At 36.2% G+C, this 19,162-nt stretch overlaps 1 protein-coding gene across 1 annotated transcript in view; it reads left to right on the top strand.

The window, feature by feature from the left end:
* The first annotated feature begins 1,809 nt into the window (after positions 1-1,809).
* LOC137404720 (kinesin-like protein unc-104) overlaps positions 1,810-19,162 on the top strand; it is a 66,791-nt gene continuing 49,438 nt past the window's right edge. Inside the window, 23 exon segments of the mRNA XM_068090953.1 lie at positions 1,810-2,007; positions 4,804-4,961; positions 5,347-5,486; positions 6,375-6,394; positions 6,630-6,880; positions 7,252-7,393; positions 7,732-7,840; positions 8,091-8,285; positions 9,310-9,467; positions 10,085-10,220; positions 11,734-11,819; positions 12,745-12,783; positions 13,263-13,331; positions 13,686-13,843; positions 13,980-14,156; positions 14,297-14,382; positions 14,920-15,054; positions 15,713-15,780; positions 15,913-16,199; positions 16,359-16,449; positions 16,540-16,646; positions 18,308-18,400; positions 18,762-18,911. Coding sequence (XP_067947054.1) covers positions 1,810-2,007; positions 4,804-4,961; positions 5,347-5,486; positions 6,375-6,394; positions 6,630-6,880; positions 7,252-7,393; positions 7,732-7,840; positions 8,091-8,285; positions 9,310-9,467; positions 10,085-10,220; positions 11,734-11,819; positions 12,745-12,783; positions 13,263-13,331; positions 13,686-13,843; positions 13,980-14,156; positions 14,297-14,382; positions 14,920-15,054; positions 15,713-15,780; positions 15,913-16,199; positions 16,359-16,449; positions 16,540-16,646; positions 18,308-18,400; positions 18,762-18,911 — 3,053 coding nt within the window.

Genomic DNA, 19,162 nt, shown 5'->3' with positions numbered 1-19,162 from the left:
TTGTGAACTCCTTGAATAATTTTGTAAAGTAGTGTGATGCATTGGCAATGAGGTTAACTCAAAGCCCCGGGGATGATTATAAGAAAGTTTTGGAACCTGGCTGCGTTTAGCACTCCTGCCTAGCAGCTATTTTTGCAATGACGTCATTCTGAATATCTTGTGACAACCTTGAATTATTGTGTAAAGAAGTGTGATGCGTTGGCAATAGGGTTAAATCGAAGCACCCGTTATAAATTAGAAAAAAATTTGGAACTTGGCTACGCTCATTATTTTTGCCTATGTTTTTAGTTTGGTTCAATAGTTATTTCCCTTTGTGTTTAAAAATAGAACTAATTATTAGTGAAATTTAGTAATTCACATAAGTGACTGTTCGTGAAATCGCGAACTTCTATATTCATTGAGTATTTTTATATTGGAGGGTATATATATATACACGCAAACTCGGGTAACTCAAACTTCAGGGGATCAAATGAAATTGTTCGACTTATCAAAACGTTCAAGATATCAGAGCACTGTCACAAGTCTATGTTTTTATTAGTAGATAAATGTACATATACAAACTATATATAATTCAAATACATAGACAGCATGTTGCAAATTAAAAGCTTCTACTGTAAAATTAAACAACAGTTCATCAGTAATTATAGAGACTTTTCTATCACATGAAATTAGTTTTTGTTTTAGGTGATGGAATTGCCAGGGCGTTTTCATATTAAAATTGACAAAACTTGATCGCTGCTGAAAAGAAAAAAAAAGATTTTCTTGTGAGCATTTTAACCAAGATCAAATTTGTCAATTTTTCTTTAAGTTAATTAGAACGTTAGCTCACTTTTCCTTGCTTTTGGAGGGCCATTGTTGAGCGGATGTTTGGTAAAACCCAATTTTTGCAAACCTTTAGAAAATTCGTTAACAAAAATATTTTGCCAATGATGGTATTAACGATGTCTTAGAACTGCTAAAAGTTGACGTTTATCTCTGTGGCTTAGAATAAAATGATATTTTAAAGCGATAACAACCATCGCAGTAGCTGTTGGTCAAAAAAACTGTTTGAGTGAACCAAGTTGAGGATGATTTATCTAAAGCAGATTATCATTGCATGGGAACGGACCAAACAAATCCCTTCAAGTAAACCATGTGTTTGAGTTATACAAATGCGAGTTATCCGAGTTTGACTATGTATATATATACTAGCTGCAATACTCGCCTACAGGGACGGATTCACATGCAGCATAAGGATTACTGAGAATTGTCTTTCATACTGTAAAACAACTTTAAATATGCAGTCTACTAAAATTGTTGTCCTCATCAGAGTATGCATACACATATACATGTCAATGTTGGGGAGAACAATGGGAATCTGCAATGAGTCTCACAGCTAGTAATCTTACAGCTAAAATCTGGTAAATATTCTAGATTCATGTGTCTAGATTCGTGCATGCGTTCATACCCGTCTAAATTTGCCGTTGAAGATCGCGCACTTCTGCTGCTGAGCCCCGCCTCGGCTGACCAGTTTTTACCCGCCAGGCAGTTGACAATTGCGTTCTTGAACTCGCCTTGAAATCAATCGCTTTGCACTCACATCAATCGCCTGGCAATCAATCAGCCTGCACCCGCCTCGCAATCAATTGCCTTGACTCTCCTCACAATCAATCACCTTGCACTTGCCTTGCAATCACCTCCTAGTTGCCTCACAATTTATCGCCTTGCAATCAATCGCCTCGCACTCAATTGCCTCGCAATCAATCGCTTCGCAATCGATCGCCTCGCACTTGCCGTGCAATTTATCAACTCGCACTCGCCTTGCAATCAATGACTTTGCACTCGCAACCAATCATCTCGCAACCAATCGCCTCGCACTCGCAATCAATCGCCTCGCACTCGGAACTCATTCATCCAGAAAACCGTGCCTGGAGACTCTCGCTGTACTCTGGGCAAAAAAAGGTCTCCCCCGCATCCCCAAGTGACGTCGCGGCTCCAAGCTTAGCTGTGCTTCCCTGCGTTGCCCGGGTAGTAAAAAAAATATTTGCACAGAAAATTGATTTGTATTTAACATATAACAACATTTGCAATTCTAACTTTCAAACTACATATCATGAAAGAAGTGTTTTGTATAGTTGAAATAAACTAAGAGAAAAAATAAAACAACTGTAAAGGTTTTCAAACCAATGTAAATTTAAAATTTAATAACTTTCAGCGACCTACATCTTTTGATAACGTGCAGTGGAACCTCAGTTCTCAAACGTAATCAGTTCCAGGCGCACTAACTGGAGATTATCGTAAATGCGCCCAAGATAACTAGTAGCGGCTAATAGTCCGAAAATTACGATACTCTATAAGGCGGACAGATAGACAGACAACGATTGTTGTTTACATAGTAGATATATACATATATATACATATACATATACGTATATATATATATATATATATATATATGTATATCTGCTGGAATGTAAGAACAACCGTAATCCCAGTAGTCATTGGGGCACTGGGCGCAATAACACCGGCGCATAAAATGTGGCTTGCCCAAATACCAACAACAATCAACTCAGGTGAGTTGCAGAAAAGTGCGCTATTGGGAACAGCTAAGATCTTGAGACGAGTGCTCAAACTCCCAGGTCTCTGGTAGGAGACCCGAGTTAGAGCAGAATTTACCACCCATACGGGGTACCCGGGGTGAGGAAACAATTTTTTTTGTATATATATATATATTAACCTTATATATATATATATATATGAGGTTTTTTAAAATCTGTATATACATTATTGTAAAATTGGTCTACCCACGCCAATTGAAACCAAGTTTAAATTTGGTAAACCTGGGCAGTTTGATAAATTCTGACATTGAAAATTGGAAACAACTTTTCAAATTAAATCGAGTAGTGTCCATAAGGGGAACTTTTTTGAATTTTTTGCTAAATAGACAACTCCAGAGCCATGCAATATTAGTGGAAGCTAAACACCATATGTGGCTAGCTAGAAGAAGCGGCAAATCAGTTCTATGTTGTTCCAACAAAAATCTACTATGACTTATGTCTATCAAATTTAGTGTCCAGATTACATGGAATTGGCATTTTACACTCTCTCTGTACTAGAAAATAGGAGGGTTTTAAGGGCCGGCCACATTTGTGGATGATTCAAATACAATTGGTCAGTTGTTAAGGAGTAGAAAATAAGACTTTGGTATTTAAAATTGCTTAATTTAGTTTGTGAGTGAGCATGTCTGGAAGGCAGAAAAATTGGGATAAACACTTAACACTTAAGCAGCCATTATTGAGTTTTTCAGCCACTCAAGGATTTGTTTACATGGTGTAAATCTCTGTCTTGCTTGTCGTTCACTGTTTACAAGTGTATGATGTGCCTTTGGTTTGTAGCATGCTTTATTAGTTTTTTTTGAGTGCTTCGGTTACTATTTTGTTCTTTGTTATAATCGGCAGCTGTAAGTGTTACAGGAAGATTTCAATGCAGCAAAAACCAAATCATTACCATAAATCCAATGTAAATCATCACATTATGTGATAAAAAGCAGCATAATTAGCTCTTTGAACCCTGGCTGTCCTTGTCAATGTTTGTCAATATTGACAAACATTGACAAGGACAGCCAGGGACATTGACAAACATACAAGGAGATTATTTTCCCTTTAAAACCGGTCGCAGAATTGGAGTTGCAATCCCTTAGAAAAGGTAGATTCAGTGGTACGACAACTTCCCTTAACTTGATAACAAAAATCCATTTCATTACAAAAACATTGTTCAGACCTTTTTGTCAAATGAAGTTGAAAAATTTGTTTAATGAGACTGGCTAAAATTGTGTTAGAAATGAAGCCGGAAACTAATATGTAATAAAATTTTAGTGATAAGAAGTTGAAATTCAATAGAATCAATAAAAATTCATACTTTAAAAAATTAGATTTAATTTTTTGTTTAATAATCTAAACTTCTTTAAAACGAGTTTAAAGTTTGTGTTATTTGTACCTCTGTCTTGAAGGTAAGAACTCTCTATGGTACGCACTATACAGCGCCTTGCAACATTACATTTTAATGCAGATCATAACCAATAAATACACTATATACAATAAAGTTACTGTAGGTAACTATTGATGCTGGTTTAACATACTATTTTGTACTAATTTTTAATACGCAACGCACTTATACAAAAATTTGATGACTTTCACCCGGCAATTTTTGAATTATATAATTACTATGGTTTCTATACCCTTACATACTATTTTTCACCATACGGCGACAACCCTCGAACATATCAAAATCGTATCCTGACTGTGCGCTGTCCAAATAAAATTTACAATATTTTTATCATGATACATTTTTAGCTCCCATATCTACGTTTCCACCAGTACCCGCCAAAATACCAACAAAACCTACAGTGCATTCCTCAAATCCTATATATTGGTATAGGATTAAAGATTGAAAGTTTAATCTTCATTTAATTGTATCAAGCTATTAAAGATTATAAGGACTGGACAAAATTGTATTTGTGTTGAAGTTTCCACATTTATGTTATGGATCCTCATCAGATGCGTGGACATACATGTATTTATACTTATATTTTGCTAGTATTTTCATCCTAATAATGCACCTTATTATGCTAAATGTAGGGTTATGCTCTGATGAATCGTGTAAGATTACAGAGTAACATTAGTTTGTTCCATGAAAACTTTTGGAACCATTCTATGAGCTCTTGACAATTATATTTGCTTTATGTTTTGATTTATTTTACTGTTATCCTCTATGAAAACACTCTTATAATCATGGCCAACAAATAATATGTATTTATATTCAAAGGGAAAGGCAAAGAAGAAAAAGGGAGAATACATTCCTTATAGGGACTCAGTGCTAACTTGGTTACTCAAGGAGAACCTTGGAGGTAATTCTAAGACAGCTATGATAGCAGCCATATCACCTGCCGATGTTAACTTTGATGAGACTCTCTCCACCTTCAGGTAGGGGTTTTTGCTGCACTTCTTACCTAGTTAGTGCTTTGAATTAATATTTTCTCACATTTTTCACTCGTCATACAAGCCATGACTCGGCAGTTCTTTTTCTAGTAAATAGTGGGAGTTACCTGCGCTGTCCACTCTGTGATACTTCAGTAGATATTTTCTTCTGTTCTTCAAAGAAGTACGTCAGTAGTGCGAGTTTGTCTCATAAAGACTGTATGCAGCATTTTCCTATTATGTTATACTGAGACAGGGTTGAGGTCATCATTGATGTTGTATTTTACATAGACACTTAAATTTGTGCTCTCACCTCTATACCATTTTTCTGGGTTTAGGTGTATGTTTTCTGTTGGGAGAACATGTCACCAATTATCTAGGTTTGTTTCAGGTATGCGGACAGAGCAAAGCAAATTGTCTGCAAGGCTGTGGTCAATGAGGATCCGAATGCTAAACTTATCAGGGAACTTCAGGATGAAGTAAAGAGGTTGAGGGATCTTCTCAAGTTGGAAGGCATCGAAATTGGGCCAGGTGGGTAGGATTCGGTATATGCCAGGTTTGTAAGGTCTGCTGGTAGTTGGAGGTTGGTAGGGTTTGGTGGTGGGCAGGGTTGAGAGTCGGCCATGTTCTAATGTTTGGTGTAAACCAGAGGTAGGTCAGGTTTGTTATTAGCCAGGTGGCTGGAAGTATTTATATCGGCTGTGCTTTCACTCAAAATGAGGATATGGCGTCCATGAGATTTTCTTTTCTTAATATAACTTTCATTATGAATATGTTTCCTGTTAGTGCTAATACCTAGCTTAGTTATCAGATGTTCTTACCTAGTCTCATTTTCACCATATCCTCTATCACCCGCTTCTCCTGTCACATTTTCTTATCCTCATCGACTATTTGATTTTATCTCATGATGAGTTGTTTTTTCAATTCTATATAGTTAGAATGAGTATGTAGTGAGTAGTGTACTCAGTGTATAAGCTACACTGCTATCATATCATTTAATGCCTATGTTGGTTCAGCATGTAGGTAAAAGTGATTTGTCTTCTCATGCCTGATTATATGCATTACATTACTAGAGCCTGTAGCGCAGCAGACAAGTGCAGGTACATTTTCATAGATATATGTATATTTGTTTCAGCTTCTAGGTTAGCAACCCTAGCTTATCATTTCAATGTGTGGTTTGCGCTTTAATATATGTGATCAATGTGTTAGTCTAGCTGTGTGGCACTCAAGAAAGTTCTCTGATTAGACTTACCTGCTTTGTGCGGCTTTGACTTTTTTCTTTCGTTGTAAAATCAAATGCAATATTTGTTAGAATTTGAGCCTTTGACTTTTTATACTTTCTTGTATTTACAAGTATAAGTTAAACAGATGTTGGTATTTGCTCACTGACATTGTTTATAGTTTGAGTGGTGTTACAAGCAAAGGATAATTGTTGACACGTAAACCAATGATTAACTCACTCATCACGTCCACAGATACATTATCTTAGAGTTTCATAAACCTGGTATGTTTCCTGCTCCTTGTAGTATTACCAGTTTATGTGCTGGTTAACTCTCCTTACAGTGTTATTAGTTTATTTAGTGGCTAACTAATGCTAGAAAACTAATTGTTGATAAAGACTTGTACATCTGTTTCATTACCATGTATTTCGTGATGTGAACATGCCAGGTTTAGGTTAAATGTGATGTATTATGCCATTGCAAGGTTTTTCCAGACAATTGTGTGGTCAGCCCTGTTTGGTTTCCCTCAGGTCTGACTGGCATTCCAAATGCAAAAGAGTTTCGGCGGCGGCGCCATTCTTCTACAAACCTGGATGATGAGCTCGATGCCATCGAGAGGCTGAAGATGAATGAGAAGCTGATTGAGGAGTTGAATGAACCCTGGGAAGAGAAGCTTAAAAAGACAGCCATCATCCAACAACAGCGGTAAGGCAGCACAGGTCAACATTTTAGTGTTTAGTTGCAACACAAAACTTACCAAGTCCTTCTTTTCCTACAAATATTCACACCAGTGAGCATTCAGTTTGCTGACAATCAGTTATTATGGTAGTAAATATCAGGTAATGGATAAAATGCCTTTTCATAATTTGATTGGAGCAGCAACTGCCAGGATCATCTGTTCGAGTTATACATCTAGAGTAGTCCATGTTCAGAAATTGTGAACAACTTGTTCCACATTTAGAATGATTGTCTGAGTAACTTCCTATCATTGTAGAACTGGGGTGAACTTCTCTCACATGTATCAACATGAGTCTGATAATCTTGGATCTGTTCATTACATGTTTTATTCTGTGCAGGGAAGAAATACTGAGTGAAATGGGTGTGGCCTTAGGGGAAGATGGTGATACTCTTGGATTATTCTCTCCCAAGAATACCCCTCACCTTGTGAACCTTTGTGAAGATCCGCTCATGTCAGAATGTCTCCTCTACTATCTGAAGGTATGTTTTTACGCTGCAGCATATACGTAGTGATTGGTGCATAACTGGGGACTCTAACAGTATTATGTCTGATACTTCACAGAATAGTAAATGGTATGTATGGTCGTCCTTAGTTTATAGGTCCATCCATCATAGATAGTTGTATGTTTACACTAATCAAAGTTCTGTATAGTTTGTATGAACATTTTCTCATGCACATAATGTTTTGACAACTAGCAAACTCTTTTTTCACTGGTAGCTTATCAATGGCTGCCCGTATTGGTCAGTCATCTTCTTTGTCTGACTTATCAGTAACATCGCTGGTCTTCAGATGATGTTTTGACTGCCTGTTTTTGCAGGGTGGAGACACGGTGGTTGGTAGTGGCGGAAAGAGCCGTACTCCTCATATTGTTCTAAATGGATCTCATATCAATGAGCATCACTGTACATTCAATGTTTCAAAGGAGGGTGAGTCTACAGGTCAATGTAGAGCCAATTGATTTATATTCTAACCAGAGGGTTTCCCAGGTGGTCAACAACTTCATGTAGTCATGTTCCTTTGCTTATTGTCACTTTTCCTCTCAAGTGCCTGTACATCTATTTAATTTGGTTTCCTCAGGTATCTAGCTTATTAACCATACTACAAAATTGTGAGTGTTTCCTTCGCGTTGCCATTTTGTTCATGCAACGATTAACATTTATGTTAACGTTTGCACAGGAAACGCCCACATAACTCCCGAAGGCGACTCACTTGTGTATATAAATGGCAAAGCTGTGTGCGAGAAAACAGAGCTTCGTACTGGCTCCAGGGTTATACTTGGCAAGAACTATGTGTTCAGGTTCAACCATCCTGAGCAAGCTGCCAAGTTGAGGATGGAGGCTATGGCTAAATCTTCTTCATCTGAAATGATGAGTGAGTGCTCAATCTAAATCTTACAGAGTGACTCTAGACAAATATATTAGCTGATCTATCATAACCTGACCGAGTGACTTCTGACGAGTTGAGTAGATGTTTTATCTAAACCTAACTGAAAAATTTCATACAAAATGAGTAGTTTTTTGGTCAAATATTAGATAGACACATTAAAAGTTTGTCTGTCAATTTTTGATTGATTTGAAGTTTTTAAGGTATTTTTCGCAAGTCTCATCCAAATAGCTTCTCAACATTCAAAAAATTCAACTTGATGACAGTCAGTGTAGCGTAATTATCCCTAATTCATTTGCTATCTATCGATAACATGATTCTTACCAACCTTAAAAGTTTGGTAATATGTTTGTGTCAACAGTCTGTTGCAAAAGACTTAGAAAAGCAAATAGTTTGACCTACCCCTCCAAACAATGTTTCCTGTTATAAAGACCTGTTTATTCTATCTAGACTAAGAAATGATGTGTAATCATTTTACCTTAGTTTATACCCTGAACAGTATATTAAGGGAGATAATAATACGTAAAGTAAATTGAACTTTTAATAAATGCCATACTACTAGAGAAGAGAGTACGGAATATAGGACATCGAATTAAAATATGTGATCATTGCTATTGCTTGGTTTATTTTTACAAAAATAATATTAAGGTAAGACAAATACTTCACCAAGGCACTATGTACAACATAAATACTGTCAGTATTTTGTAGGCCACAATAATCATATCACACATGTAATATTTTAATAACAAAGATAATATTAGTTGGGAACCAAATCTCATCATCAGCTTTTGTCGGCATAATTATAGGTTGAGCTTCAATTGTTGTGGGGCATTCAAAGGACAAAGGCCTCAATTCATAGTTCGACTCCTGATCCTATCAAAATTTGATATTGGAAAACTTAGCTGGCACCATATGTGCATTTAAGTGTATATTAGATCTTTGAATTTAGTTTCTTATAGACATGAGCTCCATTAATCTTTTTTCTACTATAAGACTTTTCTGTATTGCATAGGTGAGTCCATGGTGGACTGGTCATTCGCCCAAGGGGAGTTACTTGAAAAGCAAGGGGTCGACTTGCGCAAAGACATGGAGCAGAAGTTAGCCTCTCTTGAAGAGCAATACAAGAGAGAGAAAGTTGAGGCTGACCTTGTGTTTGAGAAGCAGCGACAGGTAAGAGGCAGCATGGACAAATAATTGCTTGACTTATTTGTTTGTCTGATTACCTGTGGGAAGAAATACATGGCACTGATCTTTGTGATAGTCTGTTAAGCCATCCCCAAATTTTATCACAAGTACATGTATGCGCAACAATAACATGTTTTTATGTATGTGCAAAGGTCTCCCTCAATCTTGTACATTGTCAATCAATGAAACTTTTCTTTGGTTTGAATTCCCACCAGCAACAAATTATCCTTATCGAAATAACTTTTGTGTGCGATTGTAACGTAATTGTGGTGGACAATCAACTTTTTCATATGATGATGAGCTCATGTTAAGTTTTTTTGTTATCAAAATGGTCACTTTTGTTTTGTGTAAAGTAATGTTATACTATTGTTATTAATGATCTTAACTGTTTTGATTTTTTGAAGTCATAAATGTTTTATGTAGTACTGTCATTAATATTCAAGGTTTCGCCCGATCCTATGCGCAACTTTTAAATCTAAAACAACATTATTGTGTTTTTGGTTGCCACCAGTTTATATTATGCAATATTTTCACACTTTACCACCACAACCATTTTACTCGCTTGTTATATAACTGTTTTACCCAGATCGTCTTGTTTCTAGGATTATGAGTGTCAAATACGCACTCTGCAAGAACAGGTGGAGAGGCAGAGCACTATCATGACTGAGAGCATTATGTCAGGTGCAGGTATGACATCGAATTCTGCAGACTACTGGTCATCCAATGAAGACTTGTTAGGTGAGTCATACCTATGATGAGATGGTAGCCTTTATATAGAAACCCAAGTTTCAATTTTGGCTGATATTGACGTGATGAATTGATACTGTTTGTTCTTACAGTGTCGTTTTAGCCATCTTAGAGTTCTCATGAACAACTCGGGACATCGTTAGTTTTTCTGATTTCTATTTCAACTCAAAATCATGCACGACAAAGCTTGGTACAAAAAACTGGTCTGGTTTGGCTGTTGAGTTTAAAAGTAGAGTTTTTGAGTAAAATAGTCATGGTTATGCCTAGCTGATGTATTCTGGATAACTTGTTACTAGGAATGTACCCATGATTAGTACTTTTGTAGATATACCTGAATAGTTTTGTTTGTCTCGGAGATATACATACACACTGTCACACAATTGCCAAATGTAGTATATGATAGTATGCCACACATAGTTTAGTACAGAAAAGTACGTGACTTCACATCTGTCTCTAACGTCTTTTTTCTGTTGACGCTGCTGAGATTGAATGCTTTAACAAACTTATATTTCACCATTTGGATATTTCACTAGATTTACCATGTAAATCATTTAACTTGTGGTGAACCTAGGTTTTCACTAGTTGACTAAATTGGATAGACGCCCGATATATATCCACAGTAAGTCTGCATTTTGGTGGCCTAGGTGTTTACAACTTCTGATTGGTTTTAAAGTCTCAGTTTTAGGCTTTCTGTTTAATGTCTTGTAAAATAGAAATGCTCCCAATTCCAAAACAATGAGCTTAGAAAAATAAAACTGTTTTTTTTTTGTAAAACTTGACTCACAATAGCTAAGCTACACAACAATAGATGGCATGACTCTTGACAATTTCCTCATTTCTGAAAGGGGCCAAAGTTTTAAGAATATGAACGTTTTGTGTGTTGGTTTGGAGCTTCACTGTTGTGTGGTGTACAGAGTTTTCAGCTTTACAATGCTGTCCTGTTCTTTGCTAAGCAATATATTGATATCTTAGTTTACTAAGTATTGCTAGAAATTAGTACCTAATACATCATCATTTTGGGCCTGTCACAGCATCTGACAGCTCATGATTACCTAAAGCTGGTTTTACAAGGCACCATGATAGCATAATAACTGTTTCACTGACAGTGTTTAGCTTACTTGCTGGTGGATACCTGTTTCATGGTTGGTTCATCAGAATGTGAATGGTTTTACCAGGAGAAAATTGTGTCACTAATTTGTGAGTCTATCCATCGTTTTTTTTACGTCAAGTCGTTTGCACATGCCCTCGTTGACGAAAAAGCTGTCATATTTGTAGAAAACAATTGTTTTTCTTTGATTTATTAGTACTTTTAAGTTTTGTTTTGATACTATAATTAAAAAAATTGCAAACAAAAACATTGTCTTCAAATTATCATTGCAAAAACTTCGTGTTTCGAGCAATAAAATTGTCTATAAAGATGGTCGACAACAATAAAATGACGTCACGAAAAAATGAAGGATTGTGCACAATTATGTTGCATCAATGATTAGAACTTTTGTTGTAGACGATGCACCATGGAGTGACAGAGAGTACCAACTAGCCATGTGGGCGTTTAGAAAGTGGAAGTATCACCAATTCACCTCACTAAGAGTACGTTTGCTTCTTTTCAGCCTTTTTGTCTCTGTGCGTCAGCTTTGCTGAGTAGTCTAATATGTCAGCTATTTGTGCTGCCTGCCTGTTTCTTTTCAACAAAAAGTGTCTATTACCTCTCATCCTCGCTATCTCTTCACACTGCACCAGCAACCACCTTTGTACCACTATGTTTCTTTACCATTTCTACAAGCTACAATAATTTCGGTCAAAATTCTTTTTGGAGTTGATGATATTAAAAGATATTTTAGCATACATACTGCATGTAATAGTCCAAATACAGATCCAGCATAAAAAAGATGAAATGCCTTACCACTGTTATTTTATTTTCATACCTCTGCCTGCAGAACTATTACATGATTAGGGTAAACTTTGCGGGTGTCACGCTGTTGTCTCTCTCCTTCTCTGCTCCAAGCTCGCGCATGCCAATGCTATGCCTTGCCGTTCATACAAATCACACGCATCTGCCTGTATTTTTGGGAGAGGATTGCTTTGTTCTTGCTATTTCATATTTCTTGTATTCCAAGGTGTTGACACAGTTTTAGTAAAAAAATCATTGTTTTTCATGAAATATAATAAAGATAAAATGCTGCATATCAGTGATTGTTTCTTCTTATTGTAATTTGACAGCTCACACTTTTCACTGGTCTCTGTACTGGCGAATATTATGTTATCCTAGTGAATGCGGTAGTTTTTGTACATCACAAATTTATCAACAAAGTACTTGTTAGCATTAAACCCACTCTAACCAGCTACTCTCACTTATTAATCTCTAGTGAGAGTTTTTAGCTGTATTTAACATTGAATATTATTTAGTGAGACCCGAAATTAATCACATTGATTTCCCTAGACGTCAACAACTGTATCAAACTCCTTAACTTTATCACTGAGCTTGCTATCTAACACAACCCTTTCTTTATGTTAGGATTTTTGCATAAGAATTCAGCCGGCTAGAGAGATCAAGGTGATATGCTGGTGTTGTGATTTTGTATTATTGTCCTTACACTTGGCTCCTCATTCTTGTATGTCCCCTAGTCACCACCCTAGCACACAGACTATTTGAAATACTTATGCACTCAACTAGATAGTTTTCATAGGCAATTACAAACATAGAAATTTGCTATCAGACTTGTCTATTTCAATGGAAAAAGATAACTGTAAGGATTTGTGACAGAACCCATACACATATAGCTTCGGATTTGGCTTGACTTATTAGATCTTATGTAATGTATAAGCATTAATTTTCTCTCTCCCGCTTTCCGTGTGCACTATCATCATTTTGGCTTTTTATTTCTCTGAACTTGTGACAGTATTGGTGCGCTATTCTATGGTTTGCTCAATGGTTTTATGCTTGGAATCAGGGCATTGCTGCTTGCGGATGTTTGATAGTGATACGTTTAAATGTCATCCACTGATGTTTATAACTTTTTTTGTGATTGACAGGATGTACTCTGGGGCAATGCCATTCACCTCAAGGAAGCCAACTCTATCAGCGTAGAGCTGCATAAAAATGTGAGTAATTTACACACAACTCTGGCATGCTAAGCCTGTCTTCGTGAAAACTATACATTATTAGCTATAACAGCAACATGGGTAGAGCCACTCTTTCCTAAAAGTCCTATATTAAACCGCTTATCACTAGTTCTGCAAGTTATCATGCATAAATTATGTATGAGTTATTTGTACTGTTTATACTGTTGACTGGCAGATATACAAATAACTAAGTATTGTAGGTGTTTTCATGGAAACTTGTCTATTTTAGTGTGGGCAAGTAGTTTTATTAGGTGTGAAATGCATTTTTATAAGTGCCTACAAATATGTATTTTTTGTTCATGTTTTTCTAATAAGACTTGGTTCATCCGACAGGTGGAATTCCAGTTTGTTCTTCTCACTGATACCCCATACTCACCCATGCCTCCTGACCTCAACGAAGAACTAAATGTACCAAACAAAACTCTGCTAGCTATAGAAGTGAAGGACAAATGTAATGGCGCTGTACATTATTGGAGTGTCAATAAATTGTTGTGAGTTATATACGACATTGAGTCAGAGATGCATATTGATATACCTGGTATATAAAATGAAAAGCAAACCCACCATCATATTCAGAAAAATAATATCTACAAATAGTGTCTATATTAGCTTCATGTCTGGTTGTAGGCAGCGACTGGACCATATGAGAGAAATGCTTAAACTGGAGAGTGACCTCAATTCTCATAAAGGGTCTAAGAGTAGTCTGAGCCGGGAGTCTCACGTACCCCACGCTAGTAGCAATGATAGCCTTTTGTGTAACGATCCATTTTATGATCGATTTTCATGGTTTCGACTGGTGGGCAGGTAAGATAATGATTTTAGGTGACTGGCTCAGTAGGGTATTGTAAGGCATTTATAAAACAGTGCCAAGTGGAATGCCTCGATTTTATATCTCCATATTGTCTTGGTATGCCCATATAAATATGGCTTTTCCGACATTTTAGGGGTTTTCTCTATATCAGCAACCTGCTCTATGATCTTCCACTCATACAGAAGATCGCCATCGTTAATGAAAAAGGAGATGTACAAGGTCTGTATGATATGTCATGTACAAGTCTGTACATGTATAGCCTCGGTTACCTTCTATGAACATTTTAAGTTCTACTTTAAGTGCCTTTCAAGGTTCATTGCTTAGTTTAATTTTAGATTTTTAAATGTTTAGTAGTTTGGGCTTTGAACAAGGATAGACCTTGCTGGTTGGCATTTTCTCAATTGTGCAGCTAATGTATTTAAAAAATGCCACCTGCTCACCAATTGTAGAAACTTTCTAATATAGATTTATTTAATTCGTTGAAATGAAGGTTATGTGATACATGCAAAAGTTTTCATTAAATTCATATTAATGTATCTCAATAGGATGTATTATTACAGCAATATCTTAAGTGAGTTCAGTTAACTCGCAATAGGCGAACACAAAGTTAGCTAAATAACTTGGTACCATGCCATGTCTCTTCAGGTGTTAGCAATGTGGGTTCACCATAACTAGAGATTTTAAAGAACACTTTTATTAGTTTGTATATTTGCCCTTTTTTGTGCAGCTGCTGAACTTCCTCCTTCATCTTTGTAGGATACATTCGCATTGCCATTCAGGCAATCACAAATGAAGACGATGTTGAAAAAACTCCAACCAGGCAGTCAACATCATCCACGCTACACTTTGCTGATGATGATTACTTCCCTTGCGTTTCTAAACATGATTTAAGTTGTTAATTCCCATGTTATCTCAGTTTTTTCGGTGTTAGACATTGTAACAATAAATTGTTAAGTGTTTCATTTAGTTGTACAATCTCCGCTAGCAGGTGGTTAGAACTTGTAATCGTTATCAGTATGTGCTTGTTTATATTTTTACTTCCTTCAACAATGACGATAACTTTAGAAAATGGACATTTTTATTCTGAAACTAACTAGACCGAACTTGCTCTCTGCAAAGCCTATTTACAGTGACATCTCATTGTTAGTTAATTAAGATTTATCTGTTTTTTTGTGAACTTTGAAGATTACTTGTGATTTATAACCTTGATAAGGAGTTAGTTATCATGTGAAGCTGCTAGTAATTTTCCTACCACTACTAACTCACAGTCTTATTAGCACAACCCTTGGTCGTATGTTTTGTTAATATTGTAGTTTCTCGGCTCCAACAATTATCAATCAACCAACATTAGCAGATATTATTAACCTATGGTTGAAACATTTTGGTTTCTGCTTGTTTTGTTTTGGAATTAGTCAGTTATAATGATAGCAAGCTTTGATTTTTGGTTGACCATCTGCTAAAACATGACAAAAAGTATTTTGACCCTAGTAATTAGAAAATCCTTTTGTTTTTTTACTGTTCTCCTCCTACAACTGATTTCTTGCTTCAGTGCCAATCTCCTCACCGCTCTTCACTACTTCTGTATTGAGGTGTTCTAGTTATCTATCACCTCAAACAGTATGTTTCAAATTAAAGCTTTTTTACATTGACAATTTTCACATAGCATTTTAATGGCGTACTTACGCAGCAATCGCAGTAATCATCTCAGGCAGAAATGCGTTTCTAGACTTGGTGCATTTATTTATTTAGCCTCGACAACCGCTTTCAGTCGTAACTCCTAGTAAAAGCAGCAGCACAGACGGTATCAACTCCCGTGTGGTTGAAGGTCAAACACATGACTGTCCAAAAATTAACCCAGACTCACAGTCATTGATAGACAAAGCGTTTGAGGACTCACCACACTCCAGTACACCTGCAGACACGGGTTCTATGACAAATACTGCTCTCACAATTGGCTCTATATTCAGATTTCGGCTCACTGTCTTACAGGCATCACAGGTGCCCAGTGACTATGCTGATATATTTTGTCAATTCAAGTGAGTCAAATATTATATGTTTTATTTCTATGTGTGTAGAATGTTCATTAGTTAAATACCCGACAAAGGCAAGTTATTCTATTAAATTATTTGGCCTTATTAGTTTTTTGCATCTATCATTGTTTATCAAAAATATATCAACATATTTTCTCTTGACAGCTTTGTTCACCGGCATGATGAGTCGTTTTCAACTGAACCTCTCAAGAACTGTGGCCAGTCTACCTGCTTGGGATTTTACCATATTCAGAATGTATGTGTTTTATTCAGAGAGTTCGGGTTTAATGTTTAGAGTAAATATCGTTTGCTCATCAGTTTTAATCACTCCGCTATTGTTTAACAGTTTACGGTGGAGGTGACGAAGGCATTCTTGGACTATGTGAAAAACCGACCGGTTGTGTTTGAAGTGTTTGGTCATCATCAGCAGACGAAGATGAGAAACACCAGAAAGTAGGCACCTATTCATCGATACATTAGCAATGTCATTCATGTGTATCATATCTTTTGATGACATTTTGTTGCTCGTTATTAACTTCTCTAGAAGCCTTAAAAGTCTGGCTCTATTCGAAAGGTTTTGAATACAACAGAAAAGTTCATCTGTACTTATCACTTTTCTATGTAATAATTTTGTCTTATATTATTTGTTTAATGAATTATATAAGAAATTGGATGTAGGTAAGTAATTGACTTTTATGGGAGTTGATCAAGTTTATGTACATTATTGTAGTAGCAACGATGGCCTATTTGGTTTTGGTTTTTAGCCTTTTATTGTAATGTCTAATAAAATCAAACGTGTGACTGTTGGCATTATTTCATGTACAGCAAACTCAGTTGAATGTTCAGGAATTTCATTAGACTTGTAATAGGAATGTTTGAATAGTCAATTTCCTTTCAAAGATAATCAAATAAATGAAAATTAAGAATGAACAGAGTGGGTTCGAGCACGACCTGATTGTATTCGTTTAGACCTGTGCAGGCTAGTTTAAACTGGTTTAGGTTAGAATAGGCTAGTTTAGACTGGTTTAGACTAGAATAGGCTAGTTTAAACTGCTATTGAATGCTATTGATTAGTCATCTATTCAATGGCGTAATAGTGGTAAAAGCATAACTCTGTCGGACGATTGTTAATAACTATCTTCCAATCATCTTTCACTTTGAGTTTTCCACAATGCAAACCAGGCAAGATTTGATTGTCATAAAACTTGCTAATGAGGTGCCAATGTACAGTAGTTTATTTTACAATACACACTGTATCTAGTTAATCCACGGATATAAGATATGGTTATATACAATGATGCCCTAGTACAGGGGTCAGGAACCTTTGTGACTGAGAGAGACAAAAACCCCCACATGTTTCAAAATTTCATTCTAGGAGAGCTGTATGTATATTTCAAATCACGAAAACATGAAAATTGAAAAGCAAGACCAACAAACTTAGTATGTTTGAGCAATTTTAGAGTATAAGAAAACTGGATTTATTTTGAACAACAATGTTTAAATAGCAATTTTTTCTTTTAGCTGTTTTTTGGTTTAAAGGGTTTACCTTTTGGTCTAAAAATGGCTTGTGCGGTCTCTGTGCGGAGCGAAGTACAGAAAGCACTAAAAACTCTCTGCTGAGCGCGCCACATCAAAAAGTTGTAAATGAAAATATATTTCGATTAAATGGAAATTATTTTTTATTTGTTTATTGTTTCTGTAAATTCAGCATTATTTGCATTATTATGTTAATTAAATTAACAGCCAAATTATGGATTATTTTGCTACTGATTTATTAAACAGCCAGATGCAGTTATCAAAAGAGCCACATATGGCTCGAGAGCTATAGGTTCCTACCCCTGCCCCTACCCCAGCCGTAGTACATCGATTATCTGATTATCATGTGTAATGAAAGCCACACTGACCACAAGGTAGCAGTTTCAAACCTGTATTTTGTAAACTATTTTAATCAAATATAGTTTATATGTTGTGAGCCAGTTTGAGTAAAATAATCAGTTTTAGTTAAAATATTTGTTTCAGAGAGTTATTTTACCTAAAACAACGCTCTTGATTGGCTTTATTTTATTCCATCAAACTGTATAGAACATGTTTGCTAACTTTACTTTGAATTTTAGAGGAAAGAGCAAACCACCACACCTGACACTTCCAATATCAAAACCTCTGGCGAGCTCCAAGTCTTTCCCGAATCACATTGCCAGCAACTATGGGTAATTGCAGTGTACAGATTTGAGTGTATCAAACTTTTCCAGCAAGTCACATCTTTTCAAACATAGTACCTAACTTTGTATTGCTTGCTTACTGCCTACAAAAATTTTATCGGTACCATTTTTGTGTCTTTTTGCCTAAAAATGAATTATCAGGACAGCATAAAAACAGCTTGTTGGAAATTGTGTCTCCCTGACACCCAGCTAGCTTTGACAATATAAAGCTTTCTATCAGCGCCTTTTTACTTATGTTATTCTTTCTCGTTTCTGGTATTTTATGATGCCTACTTGTGTAGTACTGTATGTTTGCATTTCATCTAAAATAATATTTTTTATCAGGCGCGTTACATTCATTTCTGTGTAGGTTACAGACGGTGGCCAGGCATGACCTGCTGGTCTGGACTGAGATATGTGAGTTGGCTCCTAACGGAGAGTATGTGCCTGTCACCGTCGACATTGGCAAACATAATGGCTACCAGGGAGAGTTTCTTCTCAGACAAGGCATACAACGCAGGTAAGTCATTGAATACAGCTACTTATTGCAATCGTACAAATTTGTGTCTGTAGGTTGTTTTTGTAGCTTTTTCTGATAGTTTTCATGGGACCATGGCCATAGCTACCAAGTGATTGTTTAGTTTTATTATCTAGGTGAAAAAAGTAGCTAATTGCATGGTTGAGCAAAATATGTAAACTCGAGTTCTTAATTGTCGTTCTAATCTAATGTCACTGATATGTTTGTTCTCATGTGATATTTGACTCGCCATT

This window comes from Watersipora subatra, chromosome 9, assembly GCF_963576615.1.
Source record: "Watersipora subatra chromosome 9, tzWatSuba1.1, whole genome shotgun sequence".
Classification (NCBI taxonomy): domain Eukaryota; kingdom Metazoa; phylum Bryozoa; class Gymnolaemata; order Cheilostomatida; family Watersiporidae; genus Watersipora; species Watersipora subatra.
Note: the sequence above shows the minus strand (reverse complement) of the source record. Positions and strands in the feature narration are given on the sequence as shown.